The sequence below is a fragment of the Pteropus medius genome, unplaced genomic scaffold, assembly GCF_902729225.1.
Source record: "Pteropus medius unplaced genomic scaffold, Ma_sr-lr_union100, whole genome shotgun sequence".
In the NCBI taxonomy this organism is placed as follows: domain Eukaryota; kingdom Metazoa; phylum Chordata; class Mammalia; order Chiroptera; family Pteropodidae; genus Pteropus; species Pteropus medius.
The window spans coordinates 4,873,579-4,890,437 of record NW_024345601.1 but is presented as its reverse complement, the minus strand read 5'-3'; the positions used below and the strand labels follow the sequence as shown (position 1 = coordinate 4,890,437).

The following is a 16,859-nucleotide window of genomic DNA, read 5'->3' as shown; positions in this document are numbered from 1 at the left end:
GGGAATGTCATGAGGCTGCTTCTGCAAATGTTGGAAAAACTGAAAACTGGATCCGGCTGCTGCTACAGGAAGCACTGCTCTGGCCAGGGCGAAGAAGCGCTGCTGGGGAGATGAAGACAGACAAGAAGGAGCAGGTCCCTTCCCCCTCCTTCCACCTTTTATTCTCCGCCTACCAGGGAGACCCTGGCCAAGCAGCAACAAGGTGGCAGGTTCCAACTCCTGCACCGGAAAGGTGGGCTTGGAGTTAAGAGGTAGGCGCTTACTAAGGGTACCCTGAGCTGCTGTGATCACTGCTCTAATAAAACTCTCCATTTTCTTTAGGGTCTGCTTTGGGGCGACCTAACTTAATTAAAATCTCCATAAATTCTCCATTGATACTGAACTTCATTCATTAGCAGTTACCTTTGGGATCTCTAGGGTCGAAAGCAACAGAACGCAACGCCAACTAATGAAAACAAACAAGCAGCACGTTCAAAGCATGTGGGGTAGCTCTCAGAACTGAAGGAACGCCTGAAGAACCAGCCTAAACCCACCTAGAAAAAGGACGGAGACTGGAGCAAGCCTAGGGGTGGGGATACATAGCAGGAACCAGTGGTGACCACGTCAGAACTACTCCCTCAAGGAGCCAGCTCCACCACTTTCTGTCCTGGTTTCCCTGGACTCAGATTTCCAATTCCAACGACAGGTCTCATCTGGGATACTTGCCCACCCCGCAGCTAGAGAAAGGCGAGATGTCTTGACAGTCTGATCAGGACTATACCCGTGTGGGAGGAGCAACTCCTCAACACAATATCAGAGCTGACACCTGAAGAATGGGAGTCTGTGCTGGGAAGGTGCCAACTAGCTGTCGTAAGTTGGGTCCTCCCAGAAGCAGACTCCAAGTCAAGGAGTTGAGGTCATTTATTTGAAAGGAAGCATCTTTATATAGTGGAACAGGAAAGTGAGATAGGAAAGGAAGGGAACCAATTCAGGACACACTGATGAGTCGTTTTCTTTGTGGGTATCTGGGGCTCAGGCCCACAGAGGACTGCAGAACAGGCCATATCCCAACAGACAGGTGAGAGAGCTGGGGTATTTACGCACCGGGTCCTGTCCACCCTGGTTGAAGGCTGCTCCCCTCGTGAATGCCCCAGCACTCCCCCACTTGCCCAATTTGCAGACCAATCATGTTCCTAAGGACATAGGTACACCTAAGGCAGAGAGTCACATGTGCTTGGTATGAGAAGCCTGGGTGTGTAGGCCTGAGCCAGAACAGCGAGGGTGGGGGATCTAAGGGGTCAGCAACCAAGGCGGTTCATACAACAGCAGTCATTGGCCACCTACTCAAGTGCCTGGAGAATGGAGGAGTGGGGAGGTTGCACAGCTTCTCTGTGGGGGAGGCAGCTTCTGGAGAGGCTCAGTGCCGAACTTAAAGCTGAGTTGGAAGGAGGAGGCTGGGGGCCCTCTAGTGTAACAGTTAGGACAAGCCACCCACAGCACTTGCCTTCAGGTGTCTCAGGGCTGGTCTAAGTTCTGACACTCTCATCATCAATGCCACTGGGAGGCCTGCTCTGAGCCCCCATGTTTCCTAACAAGAAATACTTTTTATAAAACTAAATGCTTACTTTCAGAGACCTCAGGGTAAAGAGAAGCCAGGAAATGAACCTGTTCTGCAACTCTGCTGGGGAAAATATAACCAAGCAGGGAAATTGGAGAGTAGCAGCCAAGAAAATGAGCAAGTGGAGCCCAACTAGACTCCAACATGCTAACCACAGGCAGCCCCACATTTCACACTGGGAGCCTGGCTTTCAGGTCAAAGTGAGCCTGCTCGGAAATGGTGCTTACCTGGTCCCTCTCTCCCTCCTTGACCTCACCTCCTTCCATTGTCCCCCCCAGTCCCCTTTGTTTCTCCTCCTTGAACAGGCTAAGTCCATTCCTGTCCCCCAAGGCCATTGCACTTGCAGTTCCTCTGCCAGAAATGCTCTTCCCTCTGATCTGCACATGACTGGCCCATCTTGTCATTCAGATCACATGTCACCTCATCCACAGTCTTCACCTGATCACCCAACCCAAAGTAGACCCCAGTCACTCTTACATGTCACCCTGTTGATTTCCTTAGTATTGTCTCTTTTTTTTTTTCAGTTATGTTTCCTTATACATTTCCTCCCTCCAGAATACGTAAAGTCTGTGAGAGCAGAACCAGGTCTGATTGCTCTCCACCATCTCCCCAGGGCTCAGAACCATGCCTGGCACAGAACAGGCCCCCAATCCATTTTTGATGATTGAGCGAATATAGAAATGACCTTTCTTTCCAAAAGGATACCCCTGCCTTTTTAAATAAGAATATTAACTGAACACATAGTCCAAAAAATAAAAAGACTTCAGGGGAGAAACAAAAAGGTTCGCAGTGGCTGTTATGTTAAATACGATATATACATTGGCCAAATTCCTAGTACATTGTGATACAGCTAATGGTTTCCATAATTTTCTCTTAAGCTTTTAAATTATAAATATTTCAAAACTGTGCAATGGAGTGGGTCTTCCATTCATCTTTTAGAAAGAATAACAAAAGCATATTTCTTCCTTGAAATCAAAACCTCAAATGAATTCAGAACAAGTTTCAAAGCTCTAAATAAAGGGAAAGTGACTCCATTTAGTATTCTTTCTATTATCTATAACAGAGAAATAAGAGAATTTATGACTTAGTCAATTTTCTCTAATAATATGTAGCTGTCTTGCCAGATGCTTTTGTTTAGGCAGACATAATAATCCATTTAAGCATATTTACTCAGTGCCCTTAATGTACTCCCATCTACAATGGGAAAGGAGTACTTTCTTAATTATTATAAGTAAAAAAATATTTTTAGACTGAGAAAAATAGACGCCTAGAAGCAAAATAAAAATTTCTGTGAAGATTCTGGTTTGAAATAACATCTATTTCCTAAGATGCAACACAGTAAGCACCTTTGTGCACATGTGGATTTGTGTGTACAAGACAGCATGCACACACACATATACTACAGCAAACTATATTATGGCAATTAATAAGCCTACAAATCCTCCCCTTATCAGCATAGTATACTGACACATAGTATATGCTCAATAAATGCTTATTAGACTAATTAACTCCTAAACAAGAAACTATGCAGTGACATTTGATTTTGCTTTTTGAAAGTTGACCTAGGTTTGCAATCTGACTGTGAAAATTTGAAGTGACTCAAACAAAAAGACATTTGGTGCATATGCTATGGCAGATGGCATTGGTACCCCGCCTTATATCCCCATGACCCTTACCATTTCTATGCATTTCCATGCCTGATGTCCAAATGCCAGCACCTATACTTCACTTGGACACTTTCTCTGTACCCAAAGTTAGCACCCTGGGAGCAGCCCTCGCCACTGGCTGACAGGAATTGATAGATGAATACCCTCTCCCTCACCCCTCAAGAAGAATAACTCTGTGGCACATGTTCTATTTTGTCTCCCAGAGTCCCTTGGGGGACTGGGCTCCAGCCGCCCACAGTGCTAACAGACCTGGTAACATATCTCTTACTGGCTGCCCCGCCGTCCCTGTCTTCCTCTTCACTGCCCTACTGGTGCTTCCTGAGATCAAACCCCTTAGAAACTACATTTAAATCCTCATGTCAGGATAAGCTTCTAGGGGAGTTAGGACAGATAGCTTTAATCATTTTACTTCTAACAAAACACTACTCCATGTGAGCATATGCTTGTGCTTGAAATGCATTGAGCATGAGCCAATACCATCAACTATCATTTTTGTGTATGTGAAATCCAGATATCCTGTGAGTCTCTAGTGAGTCTCCCAATAACCATGATGAAGGGCTTGTCTCTTTCCTAAACAAGAACAGTTTGGTGGCCATTTAACATAACGTCCTGTCTTGAGTGTGGCTGATCCACCTACATTCCCAAGGACCTGTTAATTAGACAAACGCTGTGCAAGCAAAGAAAACTTTTTAATTAAGGCTTCATTGGCAATGCCAGGTGGGCCAATTATAGTCTAACCCAAACAGGAACTCTCACTCTTTTATCATTTTTTCTACAACATCAAAAGCACTTCCCCTACAGTGGCCCAGAGACATTTCTCCCATGGAGCCTAGGCATTTTCAGAGCCATTCTCTCCCAATTTCTTCTTGTTTGTCTTCGTCTTTCCAATCATGGTCTCCACAATTACGGCAGTTTCTTCATATGTCTGAATGCTTTCAGTTGAAAACTTCTCAATGGATTCCATCACTTCCACTTTCTCATATGCCAAAGTCCTGGGAGGGCTTCTCTCTTGCAGGTTGCTGCTCCTAGACCCCTGCCCCTCAGATCCACCCTGACTGGCCGCAGGCTTTTGGGGGAGGGGTGCAGATGGTCCCTCCGGACCAGGTACGACCACGAGACAGGGCCTCCTGGGCCCTTCATCCTTCTTCTGGCCATCATGCTTCTCCCTAGGACCTTTCAGTTCTTCAGTGTCTATCTCATTCTCCTTGTCCGCAGTATGCTGGTTGGGTGAGTGTCCATCTTCTCTCCCTTGTGGACCCTCCTGTCCATTCTCCAGAGGGGGCTCAGGCTGCTCAGGAGAGGGCTCCACAGGACTGTCACGATGCAGAGAGTCGTCCTCAATGGCAACAACCACTCCACCCCTGGCTGGGATAGATGAGGAACAGAACCCAGGGTCCACGTAACTAGCATCCCCGGAGACCAGCACATACCGGCCTTTGGTGTAGAGGTCGGCTGGGGGCTCAGGCTCCTTGGGGCTTCTCACTTTCTCCTTGACCATCTTGCAGAGTTTCCCAAAGGCTTTGCTTATCTTCCCTCCATCTGGCACATCCTCCGGAGCCCTTTCTAGGGTGGGAGGACTTGCTTCTTCACCCTCTGATTCAAGCTTAGGTTCACCTCCTTCTTTAACTACCACCTGCACTGGCTTTGTGTCTTCTGGACCTTTCAGTGGTGTGTCTTCCAGACTTTCATCTGCTTTATCTTTAGCTATAATCTCCTTTTTCCTTGGAATGTTCTTGGGGAGGCCTTTTTGTCTTGGTTTTGCTGTTGTAATATCCTGAACAGCTCTGGCTAGATCTTAATAAAATAGATAAATGGACAATAAGTCAAACATAATTGTCAATGAAAGAGGAAGAAAATGTATTCACTGAAAACTATGCTAACTGTCTTGGAGACCAATGCCTAGCACTGGGGTAGGTTTAGTAATAATGGGGCAAAACAACAGGGAATAAGGCCTGGATCTGTAGCATCCATGGCCTGTGTTTTGAGGTCTCAGCTCTGTCACCAATTGTGCAACTTTGGATGAGTCACTTGACCCCTCTGGGCTTGCAAAGGGGAGGGAAAACACTGCTTAATCTGACACTCACAGTTTCCATCCCATTAAGTACAATTTACTGAGACATGTGATTCTACTACAATAATACTCAGTGGGAGCAGCAGCTCTTGTCTCAGCCCAACTCCCTGCTGAGCTTGTGCTGGCTACTTGGGTCCATAGACAAAATGATGGAAACTCATTCCACAAAGTCATTCCTGACTTGGACTTCCCCAAAGGAGAGAAGGCAGAGATGCCTGGGCCTCTGACATGTTCAGAATGGCCTTAGGCATGGGAATCATATCAATTCATATGGCTGCTCCTTTCACATGTGTCCCAAGCTAAATAAATATGACTACCCTTTGCACAGCATCCCTTTCCTCCTGGGTAAAAATGGAAAGCGATGCTATTATGACAGAACTAACAGGAATCTCATTTCCTAGGCCATATTTATTTCTTCAGACTAGCTAAAAGGAAAAACTAAAGGTTTAAGAAACATACAAAATCTAACCCTGCCTCATCCATGAGGATTTTCTACTTCACTCACATGGTGATTTTTTTTTAACTTTCTCATCCCAAAAGTCTTCTTCATCCCCTTTCTCTGTTAGCCAGAGGACTAAGACAGACAAAGCAAGGATATCTAGTGTGATTCATAATGAGAGAGCAGAGTAATCAGGAAATGGCAGAAAGGGGCCATGAAGTCGTAAGGGAGGAGGGGGTGCAGAGTGGGACCCATCAAAAGAAGCCAGCTGGGAGCAGATATGGGAGGAAAGGATGCTTACAGGACCAGCTACAGAATTTCAGGGCTGAGTGCAAAAAAAAGGCAGGGCCCATGTTCAAAATGATTAGGAATTTCAAGACACTGGTTGCAGAGCATTAAGCCCTTGCAAGTACAGTGCCCTGTGCACAGGTCACATGTCTCTAGAGCTAGCAGCCTTGGGTGTCTGGGGACTGGGGACTGCTGCCCCTTCCAACAGTGTTCTAACTCTGGAACCCCATTTCCACGAACCCCTCTGAGCTTTCTGAGACACATAGATTTGAAGGCACTCTAAATATGGGCCACCAACATTATGACCTTCTCTTCTCTCAGAACACCATTTGTTCAGAATTAGGGAGGTTTAGCCATGAGGTGGCATCTCACAGGCGCTTGAAACCAACCCAAAAGGACCATATGTGGAAGGCAGAAGCCACATTTGCCAACCAAGCTACTTCCGCTCAGTTGAGAATAGAAGAGAAAAGGAACAGTAATTGAATATTTACTCTGCTCCAGACACTGGATTAAGCACTTTTGTATAGTCCATTTAATTTTGGGGGTGGGGGGGGGGGATACAATCTCAATATCACTTCACATGTTATTTATTTGGTGATGGCATTCCCAAGGTGGTCTGCCCCATCTCCCCCCCCACTTCCCCATCTGATTTCTCTCCTTGTGAACTTTTTTGGGCACACATCAGCGAGGCAGAGAAGGAGACCGCGCCTGAAAGCATTTAATTTCCAGATGGATTGGAAGGGAGCATGAATATTAAGTTCATGAAGAAAGCCACTTTTTTCCCCCCATTTTTTCAAAGACAGAAAACAGCAGAAGCTGGGGATGGGAAGCATTACCTTTCCTGCTGGGCAGAGGGCTGAGAGAGGCTCCATGGCCTGGGGTGAAGAGAGTGACAGGCGTTTCAATGAAAGCGGAGCTCAGCCTGGCAGAAAGGACCAGAAAGAGGTGGTCACCATCGTTAATGCATCAAGCCAAACAGATGGTCAGGGGGTAACAGTGATCCTCTAATTACGAGCAAAAACGAAAAAAGCTTTCTCTAGATTAAACTTCTCATGAACCACATACATATTTACACACTAAATGAGGTTATAAAGGAAATAATCATTTCTTTGAGATCAAGCCATAAACTGTGAAACTCATAGAAACATTGGGAGGTGGGGATTGTTTATAACGTCAAAATGCCACTTCTCTGTTGAACAGTGTGTTTTTCTTTTTGTTTTTGTTTTTAATAAAAGAGTGGCCAGCCCAGGCTAACGTACTGAGGGCAACCAGAGTACAATAGCTCCAACTTGTTTTTTTTTTTTTTAAACAATATGCATTATATAGAGAGAAAAAAGATAAAGCAATTTAAACAAAATGTAAACTAGTGAATCTGAGTAAAGAGCATTCATGAGTTCTTTGTTCTATGCTTGCAACATTTCTATCAAAATTAGTATATTAAAATTAGAAGTTATAAACAAACCAACAAAAGAGGTATCCGGTTACCTTTTTGTGAAGCCCTGCCTCCAAAACAAAAATTTGCACAAAGACATTTAAATGCCAGTTCAAGGTTTATTTTTGCAAACGTGTGCATAAAGCATTCACTGTGACATAAATATAATTTGGAATTATGCATGATACATTGACTATAACTAGAGGAGGAAAAAAACCAAAATTTTGGTTTTCTTGTTAAACATTCAAGTACTTGCAGCCAAAATAGAGCACCCAGAGAAAAAGAGAGAACTTCTCCTTATGGGGTACTTCTGGGTGCTTCTCTTTTAATTTAGTCTAAACCTAAAAATGCCAGCAAAAATAAATCAAGGAATCACAACTTAATAGAGAATCATAGTCCATATATGAGGTGGCTGTCCCCAATCTATGATAATTATAGATATGGATATGGATATCCACATCATCACAGATGTAATTATAGATATGGACATGGATATCCACATCATCACAGATGTAGGCGATTAGATGTAGGTGCCAATACAAATAATGCAGCTGTAGTTATGGATGTACATGTACATGATGTAGCTGTTGATGCAGTTGATACAGATTATGTGTAGATGTATATATACATGAAGTTATAAAGATAGATGATGTAGGTGTAGGTATAGATACAGATAATGTCAGTATAGATGTAGATGTCAATCTAGATAATGTAGATACAGGCTATGTGTGGATGGAGATGACACAGATGTAAGTGTAGATGTAGATATAGGTATAGGTGTAGATGATATCGATGTAGATGTAGATGATGTAGGTGTAGGCATGGATAATATAGATATAGGTGTAAATAATGTAGTTGTAGGTACAGATGTACATGTAGATGATGCAGATATAGATATAAGTGTAGGTATTGACTTAGATGATGTGATATAGATGATATACAGGTGATACAGATGTAAATGATGCAGACGTAAGTTTAAGTGTAGGTGTACATCTAGATATAAATGATGTAGGTACAGATGTAGCCGTAGATGATATAGACATAGATGTAGGTGATGTAGATAATGTAGACGTAGGCATCAATGTTCACACGTAGATGATGTAGATACAGAGGCAGATGTAGGTATAAGCATAGATGATGTAGATGTAGGTGTAGGTAAAGGTATAGATGTAGATGATGTAGAGGTGGGGATAGGGATAGAGACAGTGACAGAGACAGAGATGTATTTCCCAGCTGTCTGAAAGTGAGTGGAGTGCAAGTCACAGCTCCATTACGGACAAGACCAGACAAGATATTGACAGTCACATTATAGACCCAACCAAGTGATAAAAATCATGCTGGCTGCAGCAGCAGAGGACTTCTCCAGTATCAAGTACTGTATAAGGCACCTCACCTGCAGCATCTCATTAAATACTACTGATCAACCTCTCTGCTAAGACGATTTTGTCTTCAGAGGCCTGTGGAGCAAAAGTAGCCTCTCCATGAGACCTTTTCTGACTGCCAAACTCAAAATTTCAAACATTCCCACCAACATCCCCATCGTCATTCCCCTCTTCCCTGCCATAATCTCCTCCATAGCACATAGCACTTGTCATAGGTCATACTCCTTATATTACAAATTCATTCATCATTCAAGCTCCATGAGGTCATGGATTTTGTGTTTCATTCCCTGCCACCTCCCCACTGCCTAAAACTGGTACATGGAAGGCCCTCAACAAAGATCTGTGGAATATATAAGCCTCTGGCAGCAAGGAGACAGTAGCGCTCCCTCAGCCGTGCTCCTCTGTAACCACACCTGTTGCCTTCATTCTCAATGATCCGATGATACCGGTCCAGCTCATTCTTCAGGGTTTGCTGGGCGACTACCAGCTGCCGGCAATCATAGGAAGACTTCTCCAGGCTCCTCTCAGTCTCTTCAATCTCCTTCCGCAGGGTTTCAATCTGTTCGTTGTAGAGCTGAATCTCGTCATCATAACACTCTTGGGCATCTTTAATAGCTTGTTCCAGGGGCGCTGTCTGTGGGCAAAGACACAGCTGTAAGGAAACCCACTGGGCCCTCTCCCTTAAGCCCCAGACTTGGAAGGGAGAACCTGGACTCAGTGTGTCAACTCTTGTTTTATTTGTGTGTTTCTCTGTCAGCAATGAGTTAGCAAAAATCTGATAGCCAAAAAATAAGTTAAAAGAAGAACACATACTAAACAGAGAAGATGTTATTTTTACTGAAATAATTAAGGGGGGAAGAGTTTCCTTGTTCCTATTTAATAATGATGGTGCTCTATTTTTCTCCATGATCTCTGATCAGTAGTTAGTTACCTGTATGTTTTGGTAGCTAAAATGTATGTGTGTGTGTGTGTGTGGTGTGTGTGTGTGCGCGCGTGTGTATGTATGCATGCATGTGCACACTTGTGTACACATAAAGTAACTTCAGGAAAACACTATTTCTATATTAATTGAGGGGAAGTCAAAATTAAAGTGGGAAAATAGAGGTGGCCTTATTTTCACTTTAAGACCTTCTGACAATGCACAAAGCGCCATAAGTATACTTATTTATACACTTAGTATTCGTAGTCATGATTCTTTTATAATCTCATTTTCCCAAGTAGAAAAGAATCCAACATGCACTATTGGTCCTCAAAAATAAAACAAACGGCACTGGAACAGCACTTCTCAAACTGCAATGTGCACTCGAACTCCCTAAGGATGTTTGTGAGCTGCAGATCCTCTCTCGGCAGGTCTGGCATGGGGGCCAGAGGTTCTGCATTTCTAACCAGCTCCCACATGATGGCGCTGCTCTCCGGACCACACTTTTTGAGTTATGAGGGTCTAGACAGGTATCTGAATTCGACTTCAAGTATGTCCACTACAAGGCATTTCACACATACAGCTAAATATGCATCTTGGACAATCTAGAGCATGATTGTTCCCGTGACGATTTGATTCTTCACTTTATATATAGATGTGGCCTTAGAATAGTGAAGTTCCCTAAGTGATGGCTTTTGAAAACCTAGCTTACAAAGGTCTTCAGAAATTTATCTGTTGCATCAAGAAAGAAGGAAGGGCGGGGGGTGGGGGTGGAGATAGAAAAGGAGAGACAGTGAGAGGGAGGAGGGGTACATGCACTAGACACTTTGGGAAGATGTCTGCCAGCCCGTGTCATTCCCTTGTCTCATGACTGCCCCATCGCACTTAGAGAAAGGTCCCGGCAGTGATGTGACACCACTCTCCTGATCAGAGCCCTAGAACCAGGGCTGGGCCTGACTCAGGCTGGTCTATCATATGCTTCCTCTCCTAGGAATTTGGAAAAGGATCTCAGAATAGAGATCCTTTCTATTCTGCAAGTTCGGGCAGCTTCATATAAACTGGGTCTGAGGCCACCATTTGAAAGTGGCAATCTTTCGTAAAGGGCATGAAGAAGCTGAGAAAGACAATTCTTCAGAGATGCAGAGAAATGAAGCCGAAGGGCAAAGACAAACAGAGACAAGAGCACCTGTGGGACGAGAAGACGACAATGAGAGAGAGCTGCTGCCTCGTCCCGGTTCCTGGTTCCTGCCACACACCCTGCTCTCAGACATCATCAACTACTTTTTAGATCCTGTGCCTTTGGGGGGCAGGGGGAAGTATGTTTACAGTGGAGAAACATGGCAGACACCACCTCAAGCAAGTGATCCAAGTCATATTGCCAGTGCAAAGCTCCCTGATAAGATGCACTGAGAAGGACACATCGCTTCTGTGGTGTTCCTGCCACAAATGCATAGCCTCAACCTAATCCTCAGGAAGTGTCAGGGAAGCCCAGATAGAAGGACATCGTACAAAATACCTGGCCATGAAAGATGTGCACTGTCTCAGATTGAAGGAGACTAAGGAGACACGACACCTAAATGCAAGTAGAATCCACGACCAGAAAAAAATGTTAGTGGAGTAATGGGTGGAATTTTTATCGAGTCCATTACTAGGATGAAGTCGTTAACTTTCCGATTTTCATTGCTGTACTGTAGTTAAGTTGTTAATATTCGAGAAAGCTGGGTCAAGAGTGTGTGGGAAACCTCTGTGCTATTTTTGCAACTTTTTAGAAGTCTAAAATTATTTCAAAATAAAACTGTTTAAGCTAGTTTGATCAGGTTTCTTTTCTCATAAAAGGGGAAAAAAAAAATTCCATTCAGTTACCTGTAACGTCAAATACAGAGGCACACCCACTAATTTCCGGTGCAGTCCCATATTCTTACCCACACCAGCATTTTGCACACACTAGGAAATGCTTCCAAAAAAATAGAGATTTAAAAGTCTTGAACCTCAGAGACTAGAAGCTATCTGGGGATGGATGAACTCCAAAGTCAGACTCTCCTTTTCTACAGAGCAGATCCGAGAACTAAGCCTGCGGAACGCTGGCTGGTATGGCTGGGGTCCAGAGCAGAGGCCAGGGATCCCAGTGTCAACCAGGCAGCAGGGAGGCTGTGAAAGATAAACACAACTGTCTTTTATCAAAGCTTAGCTTTCTCCCTCATGTACAGGAAAGAGCTTGTGCCCACAGCACCCAAATTTTAAAAGTATATATATTCCACAAATTTCAAGAAACAGAGAGATGGAGAAAAACCTATAGGTTAAAAGACTTCAAGTCTATGGCCATGCCACCCTGAACAAACCCGATCCCATCTCATCTCAGAAGCTAAGCAGGATCAGACATGGTTAGTACTTGGATAGGAGACAACTTTAGGAAAATCAGGTGCTGTAGTTGTAAAAAATAAAAAATAAAGGGTTGTAAACTGACAAGGTCTTTGCAATCTGTGAAGTCAACCCAGGGTTGCCTCGCCTGAAAAAAAAAAAAGACTTCAGAGACATATAAACCAATTACACTGTGTAGACCTTATTTGGATCCCAATTCAAACAAACTTTAAAGGAAGAAACTATGGAAAAGACAACACTGTCTTATTCCATTTACATGACAATCTGGAAAAGACAAAACCAGAGAAACAGAAAATAGATTCAGCGGTTGCCAGGGGGTGTAGGGGAGGGGTTGACCAGAAAAGGGCAGCTGAGGGGATTTTGAGGTGAGGGGACTGTCTTATATCTTGATTGTGGGTGTAGTTATAGCACTGTATGTGTTTGTCAAAAGGATATACTGTGCATTGAAGAGGGTGACATTATATGGAACTATCACCTCAGTTTTAAAAATTATAAGACAATTAGAAATCTGATCCCTCAGTGGACATTTGGTGATATTAAAGAATTGGTGTTCATTTTTAAAGGTTCATTTTGCAGCCTATAAAAATAACACTCATTTTTTGGAGATATGCATTGAAATATTGCTGGATAAGATACATGGTGTCTGGTATTGCTTCAGAATTACATGGGGTGTGGGAGGCGTGTAGGTGATGTAAGAGGGGCCATGTGCATGTTTGAAATACTTCAGAATAAAGAATAAAAGAAAAGATTAAGTATGAAGAGACTCTATTACCTCTTTTGGGTATGGGCTCCCCAGCCCAGAGCAGGAGTAATGGCTGTGTTAGTGAGTTCTGACATAGATCAACTCACCAGCCTCATAACTTTATGGGGGAGGGGCTGATATTGTTCCCACTTTAGAAATGAAGAAACTGAGGCACACAGGCAGTGACTTGCTCATAAATACAACAGCAAGATTCAGATCTACCTGTACAGGCTCTGAGATACTTCCAGAAATCACGAACACTCCTGTTTCAGTCTCCTTCCAAGCTGCAGGGGAGCAGTGTGCATGCTCACACACAGGCATGCATGCACGCACACACAAGCACACTCCAAGGCCCCAGGAAAACTCTCCATTCCCACAGATCAACAGGCAAGCACTATAAGCCTATTCTCACTGAAGACACAGGGGACTTGTTTGACCCCAATCAGACCCCTCCCTGAGCCTGTTCACTTAGCAAACTTTTAAACCATAAATAGGATCGCGAAGGGTTGTCACAAATTGGGAAATCAGAAACCAGGAAAATGTCATCTATAACCTTTGGACCATCAGGGCAAGCACGATATTTCTTATATCTCACGAGCTAGCGGTTGGTTGTTTGGTGGCTGCCCTCTGACGGAGTCTGTGGGAGAACTGCCCGCCTGGGAGGGAGGCTCGGTAGACGACTCAAAGGCGCCTTCCAACCTGTGACTGGCACGGGTGCTCTGCATGAATCTGCCTGAGTCAACTAAGGTTCCACAGCGTCTAGTGAAGTGCTGACCAGGTTTATAAAACTGGACTTATGTTCACATCAATGTGGTCTTTATAGTTCAATAATTTAAACTATTTATCACAAGAAGGAGTGTTCAGGGAATGTATTAAGAGGCCGACTTTCACCACCTCGAAGGAGCCAAGGAAGATGTCCCTGATATGAGTGACCTTAGCACAGGCATCAGGCGCTATCCAGCACCAGCCTGGCTGTTGGAGAATAAGACATGGACCCTCCTTCTTGGAGCCCACAGTCCAGCAGGGAAGGCAGCTCCGTCACATGCCCACGGAGCACACAGAGAGGCCCAGGGGCACTGGAGGGTGTCAGGGAAGGCTTTCCGGAGGTGGTGGGGCCAGTCCTGGGTACTGAAGAGGAAAAGGGACTTCCAGAAGAGTAGTGATGAGCAAAGGGGCAGGTACCAGGAACTGCAGGAAAATACCGGGGGTGGAGAGGAGGGGAGGAGAAGGGACAGCAGCCTACAGCCAGCCCAGGGCTTCTTAGAAGAGAACAGCCAAGTGGATATTGGAGAGAGAAGCAGGTGGAAGGTGTGGGCCATGTGGCAATTTGAACTTCATCCTGAGCAAAGGTGACTATTGTGTTTCTGCTTTTACCAGTTATATCATCTGGTTTATAGCCATCTCCCTACTGAGCTGTGAGTAGCTAAGGGCAAGAGCCATGCCATGCTCTGCTCAGTATCCCCTGAATCTCATGTGGAGCTTGGCAGTAGAGGTTGAATGAAAAAGTATTCAAGCATAGCAGTGGGGCTTGCCTTTGTAAAGAACGGGTCAACAGGGCCCCAAGACAGCACCTCATAGTGAGCCACATCTGGGGGGGGTGACCTCCTACATCAATCTCCTTAGGCCCCCAGACTCCTTTGGGTCCAGGTCTTTTTTCAAAAAGGAAAACAAGAAGTCAAATATCCTCACTGATTACACACTGTTTTACCCAAACCTACCACTAGATGGTGCTAAGCAACTTTAATTAGAAATGCTACCCGGGAGGTTCACTTTCCAAATAATATATGACGTTTTTCACATTCCTGTCACAGAAACTCTCAGTCGATGCGATTTAAAGAATCAGAAGTGCCTGCCTTTTCTCTTCCACCTATAAGTGCCATCCCCAAAGGGATGGGTGCTGTGTCTCCCATTCTGTGGACTAGTGTTCTCAAATTTGAGCTTCAGAACCATCTGGAAGGCCTGTTAAAACAGATTGCTGGGCCCCACTCCAGAGCTCCTGATTCAGTAAGTCTTGGACGGGCCCATGAACTTGCATTTCTGACAAGTTCCCAAGTGATGCTGATGCTGCTGGTTCAGAGAGCTCACCGTTAGGCCTCTGCTGTAGAGGGTTCTGGAAGCATCAGATGCCCTAACCATAGGCAGAACCCTGTCACATTGGATCCCTCAGGCTACAAGGAGCTCTTCCTCCTCCAACCTCCTCTGTGTTCCCCAGTCATAGCACTGGCCATGCCACCCAATCTCCTTTTGAGCACTCAGTTTAGCTACTACGTTAGGAAGCCACTAAAACCTTTTAAAATCAGCAAAAGCCAGCCTGAATAAGGGTGTGGAGGGCCCAAGCTAGGGACTCAAGTGGACCAGATGTAGAACATTCCATCCCAGCCTGGGATCTGTCCCCACACCACTGTTCTCAAAGTGTGGTTCCTAGACCAGCAACGGCAGCATCTAGAAACTTAGAAATGCAAATTCTTAGGCCATACCCCAGACCTACTGAGTAAGAAACTCTTGAGTAGGCCCAGCCATATCTGTTTTAATTAAAGTTAACTAAGCAAAATTTCCATCCCCATGACCTTTGCCCCTTGGTGTTAACACTTATGAACGTGTTACATTACTTGGCAAAAGGGACTTTGCAGATGTAATAAAAGTTCTTAATAAGTTGACTTTAAAAAACAAGGAGATTATTCTAGTATTTCTAATCACATGGGCCCTTAAAAGCAGAAGTTAGAATGATTAGACGAGCTAGCAAAGAAATGTGGTCCTTGATTTTCTACAGACACACAAGATTGAATTCTGCCAACAACTTGAAGGATGCTGAAAGCAGATTCTTCCCCAAGGGCCTCCAGATGAGGTGGGCCAAGGCCGGCTGACAACTTTATTTCAGCCTGTGAGACCTGGAGCAGAGAGAAACAAGCCTGCCCAGACTTCTAACCTACAGAACTGTGAGATAAAAGTGCTGTTTTAAGCCCCTATGTTTGAGGTAATTCATAACGGCAGCAAGAGAAAACTAATACAACCTCTGTTTCATTAGACCCACTGCTAGAGTTTGTTACGGTAGTCCCCCCTTATCCACGGGAGATACATTCCAAGACCCCCAGTGGATGCCTGAAAACAAAGATAGTACTGAACTTTCACTTTTCAATTAAAGGAAGCACTTTACAGCTTCTCTTTGTCACATCCAAATTGCCAGCATCAGTACGTTTGCATTTTAGGGCATTTATTAAGTAAAATAAGTGTTATTTGAACGCAAGCACTGTAATACCTCAACAGTAGATCTGATAACCCAGATGGCTACTAAATGACTAAGGAGTAGAGAACATATACAATGTGGGGACGTGGGACAGAGATGATTCGGGTCCCAGGTGGGACGGAGGGGGATGGCACAAGATTTCATCACGCTACTCTGAACGATGTACAATTGAAAACTTGTGCATTGTTTATTTATGAAATTTTCTATTTAATATTTTCTGACCACAGTTGACCGCAGGTAACTAAAACCATCAAAGTGAAACAGTGGATAAGGGAGGGACTACTGTATTTAATGTAAGTACATATATTGTCATACAGGATATGATTTGGTAACATTGTGATAACTGTTTCAATAGAATTGGTTTCCTTTTAATTATATACGGACTTTATTTTTATTATAGACCTTCAACATTTTCCTAAGAAGGGAGTCCAGGGGCTTCCCAAGGCTACCAGCAGGAGGAAATAGCACAGAAGAAAAGGTAAAGCCCTCCAATTTAGAGAGAAAACGACATCAGACTAAGACGAGTAAGTCTTTCTGCAGCAACTATGGGTGGGGACAGGTGGCCAACCAGACAGTTCCATTTCCTAGTCTCAGAAGATAGGTTGATCCTTTATGAAATGTTTCAGTTTCATACTCAGCAAATACATATGTGTACGTAGAGGGAGAAACATTCTTTTGCTCTGGAGCTGGAATTTACCA

General features: G+C 44.2%; 1 protein-coding gene across 4 annotated transcripts in view; it reads right to left on the bottom strand.

Annotated features, from left to right (window-relative positions):
• Nucleotides 1-3,934: 3,934 nt before the first annotated feature.
• BFSP1 (beaded filament structural protein 1) overlaps nucleotides 3,935-16,859 on the bottom strand; it is a 34,281-nt gene continuing 21,356 nt past the window's right edge. For all 4 annotated transcript variants that reach the window (XM_039874442.1, XM_039874444.1, XM_039874441.1 and 1 more), the window contains 3 exons: nucleotides 9,290-9,510; nucleotides 6,899-6,984; nucleotides 3,935-5,058 (listed from right to left, as the gene is read on the bottom strand). In XM_039874442.1, the coding sequence (XP_039730376.1) occupies nucleotides 4,094-5,058; nucleotides 6,899-6,984; nucleotides 9,290-9,510 (1,272 nt within the window). In that variant the 3' untranslated portion in view covers nucleotides 3,935-4,093. The remainder of the gene's footprint in view (nucleotides 5,059-6,898; nucleotides 6,985-9,289; nucleotides 9,511-16,859) is intronic.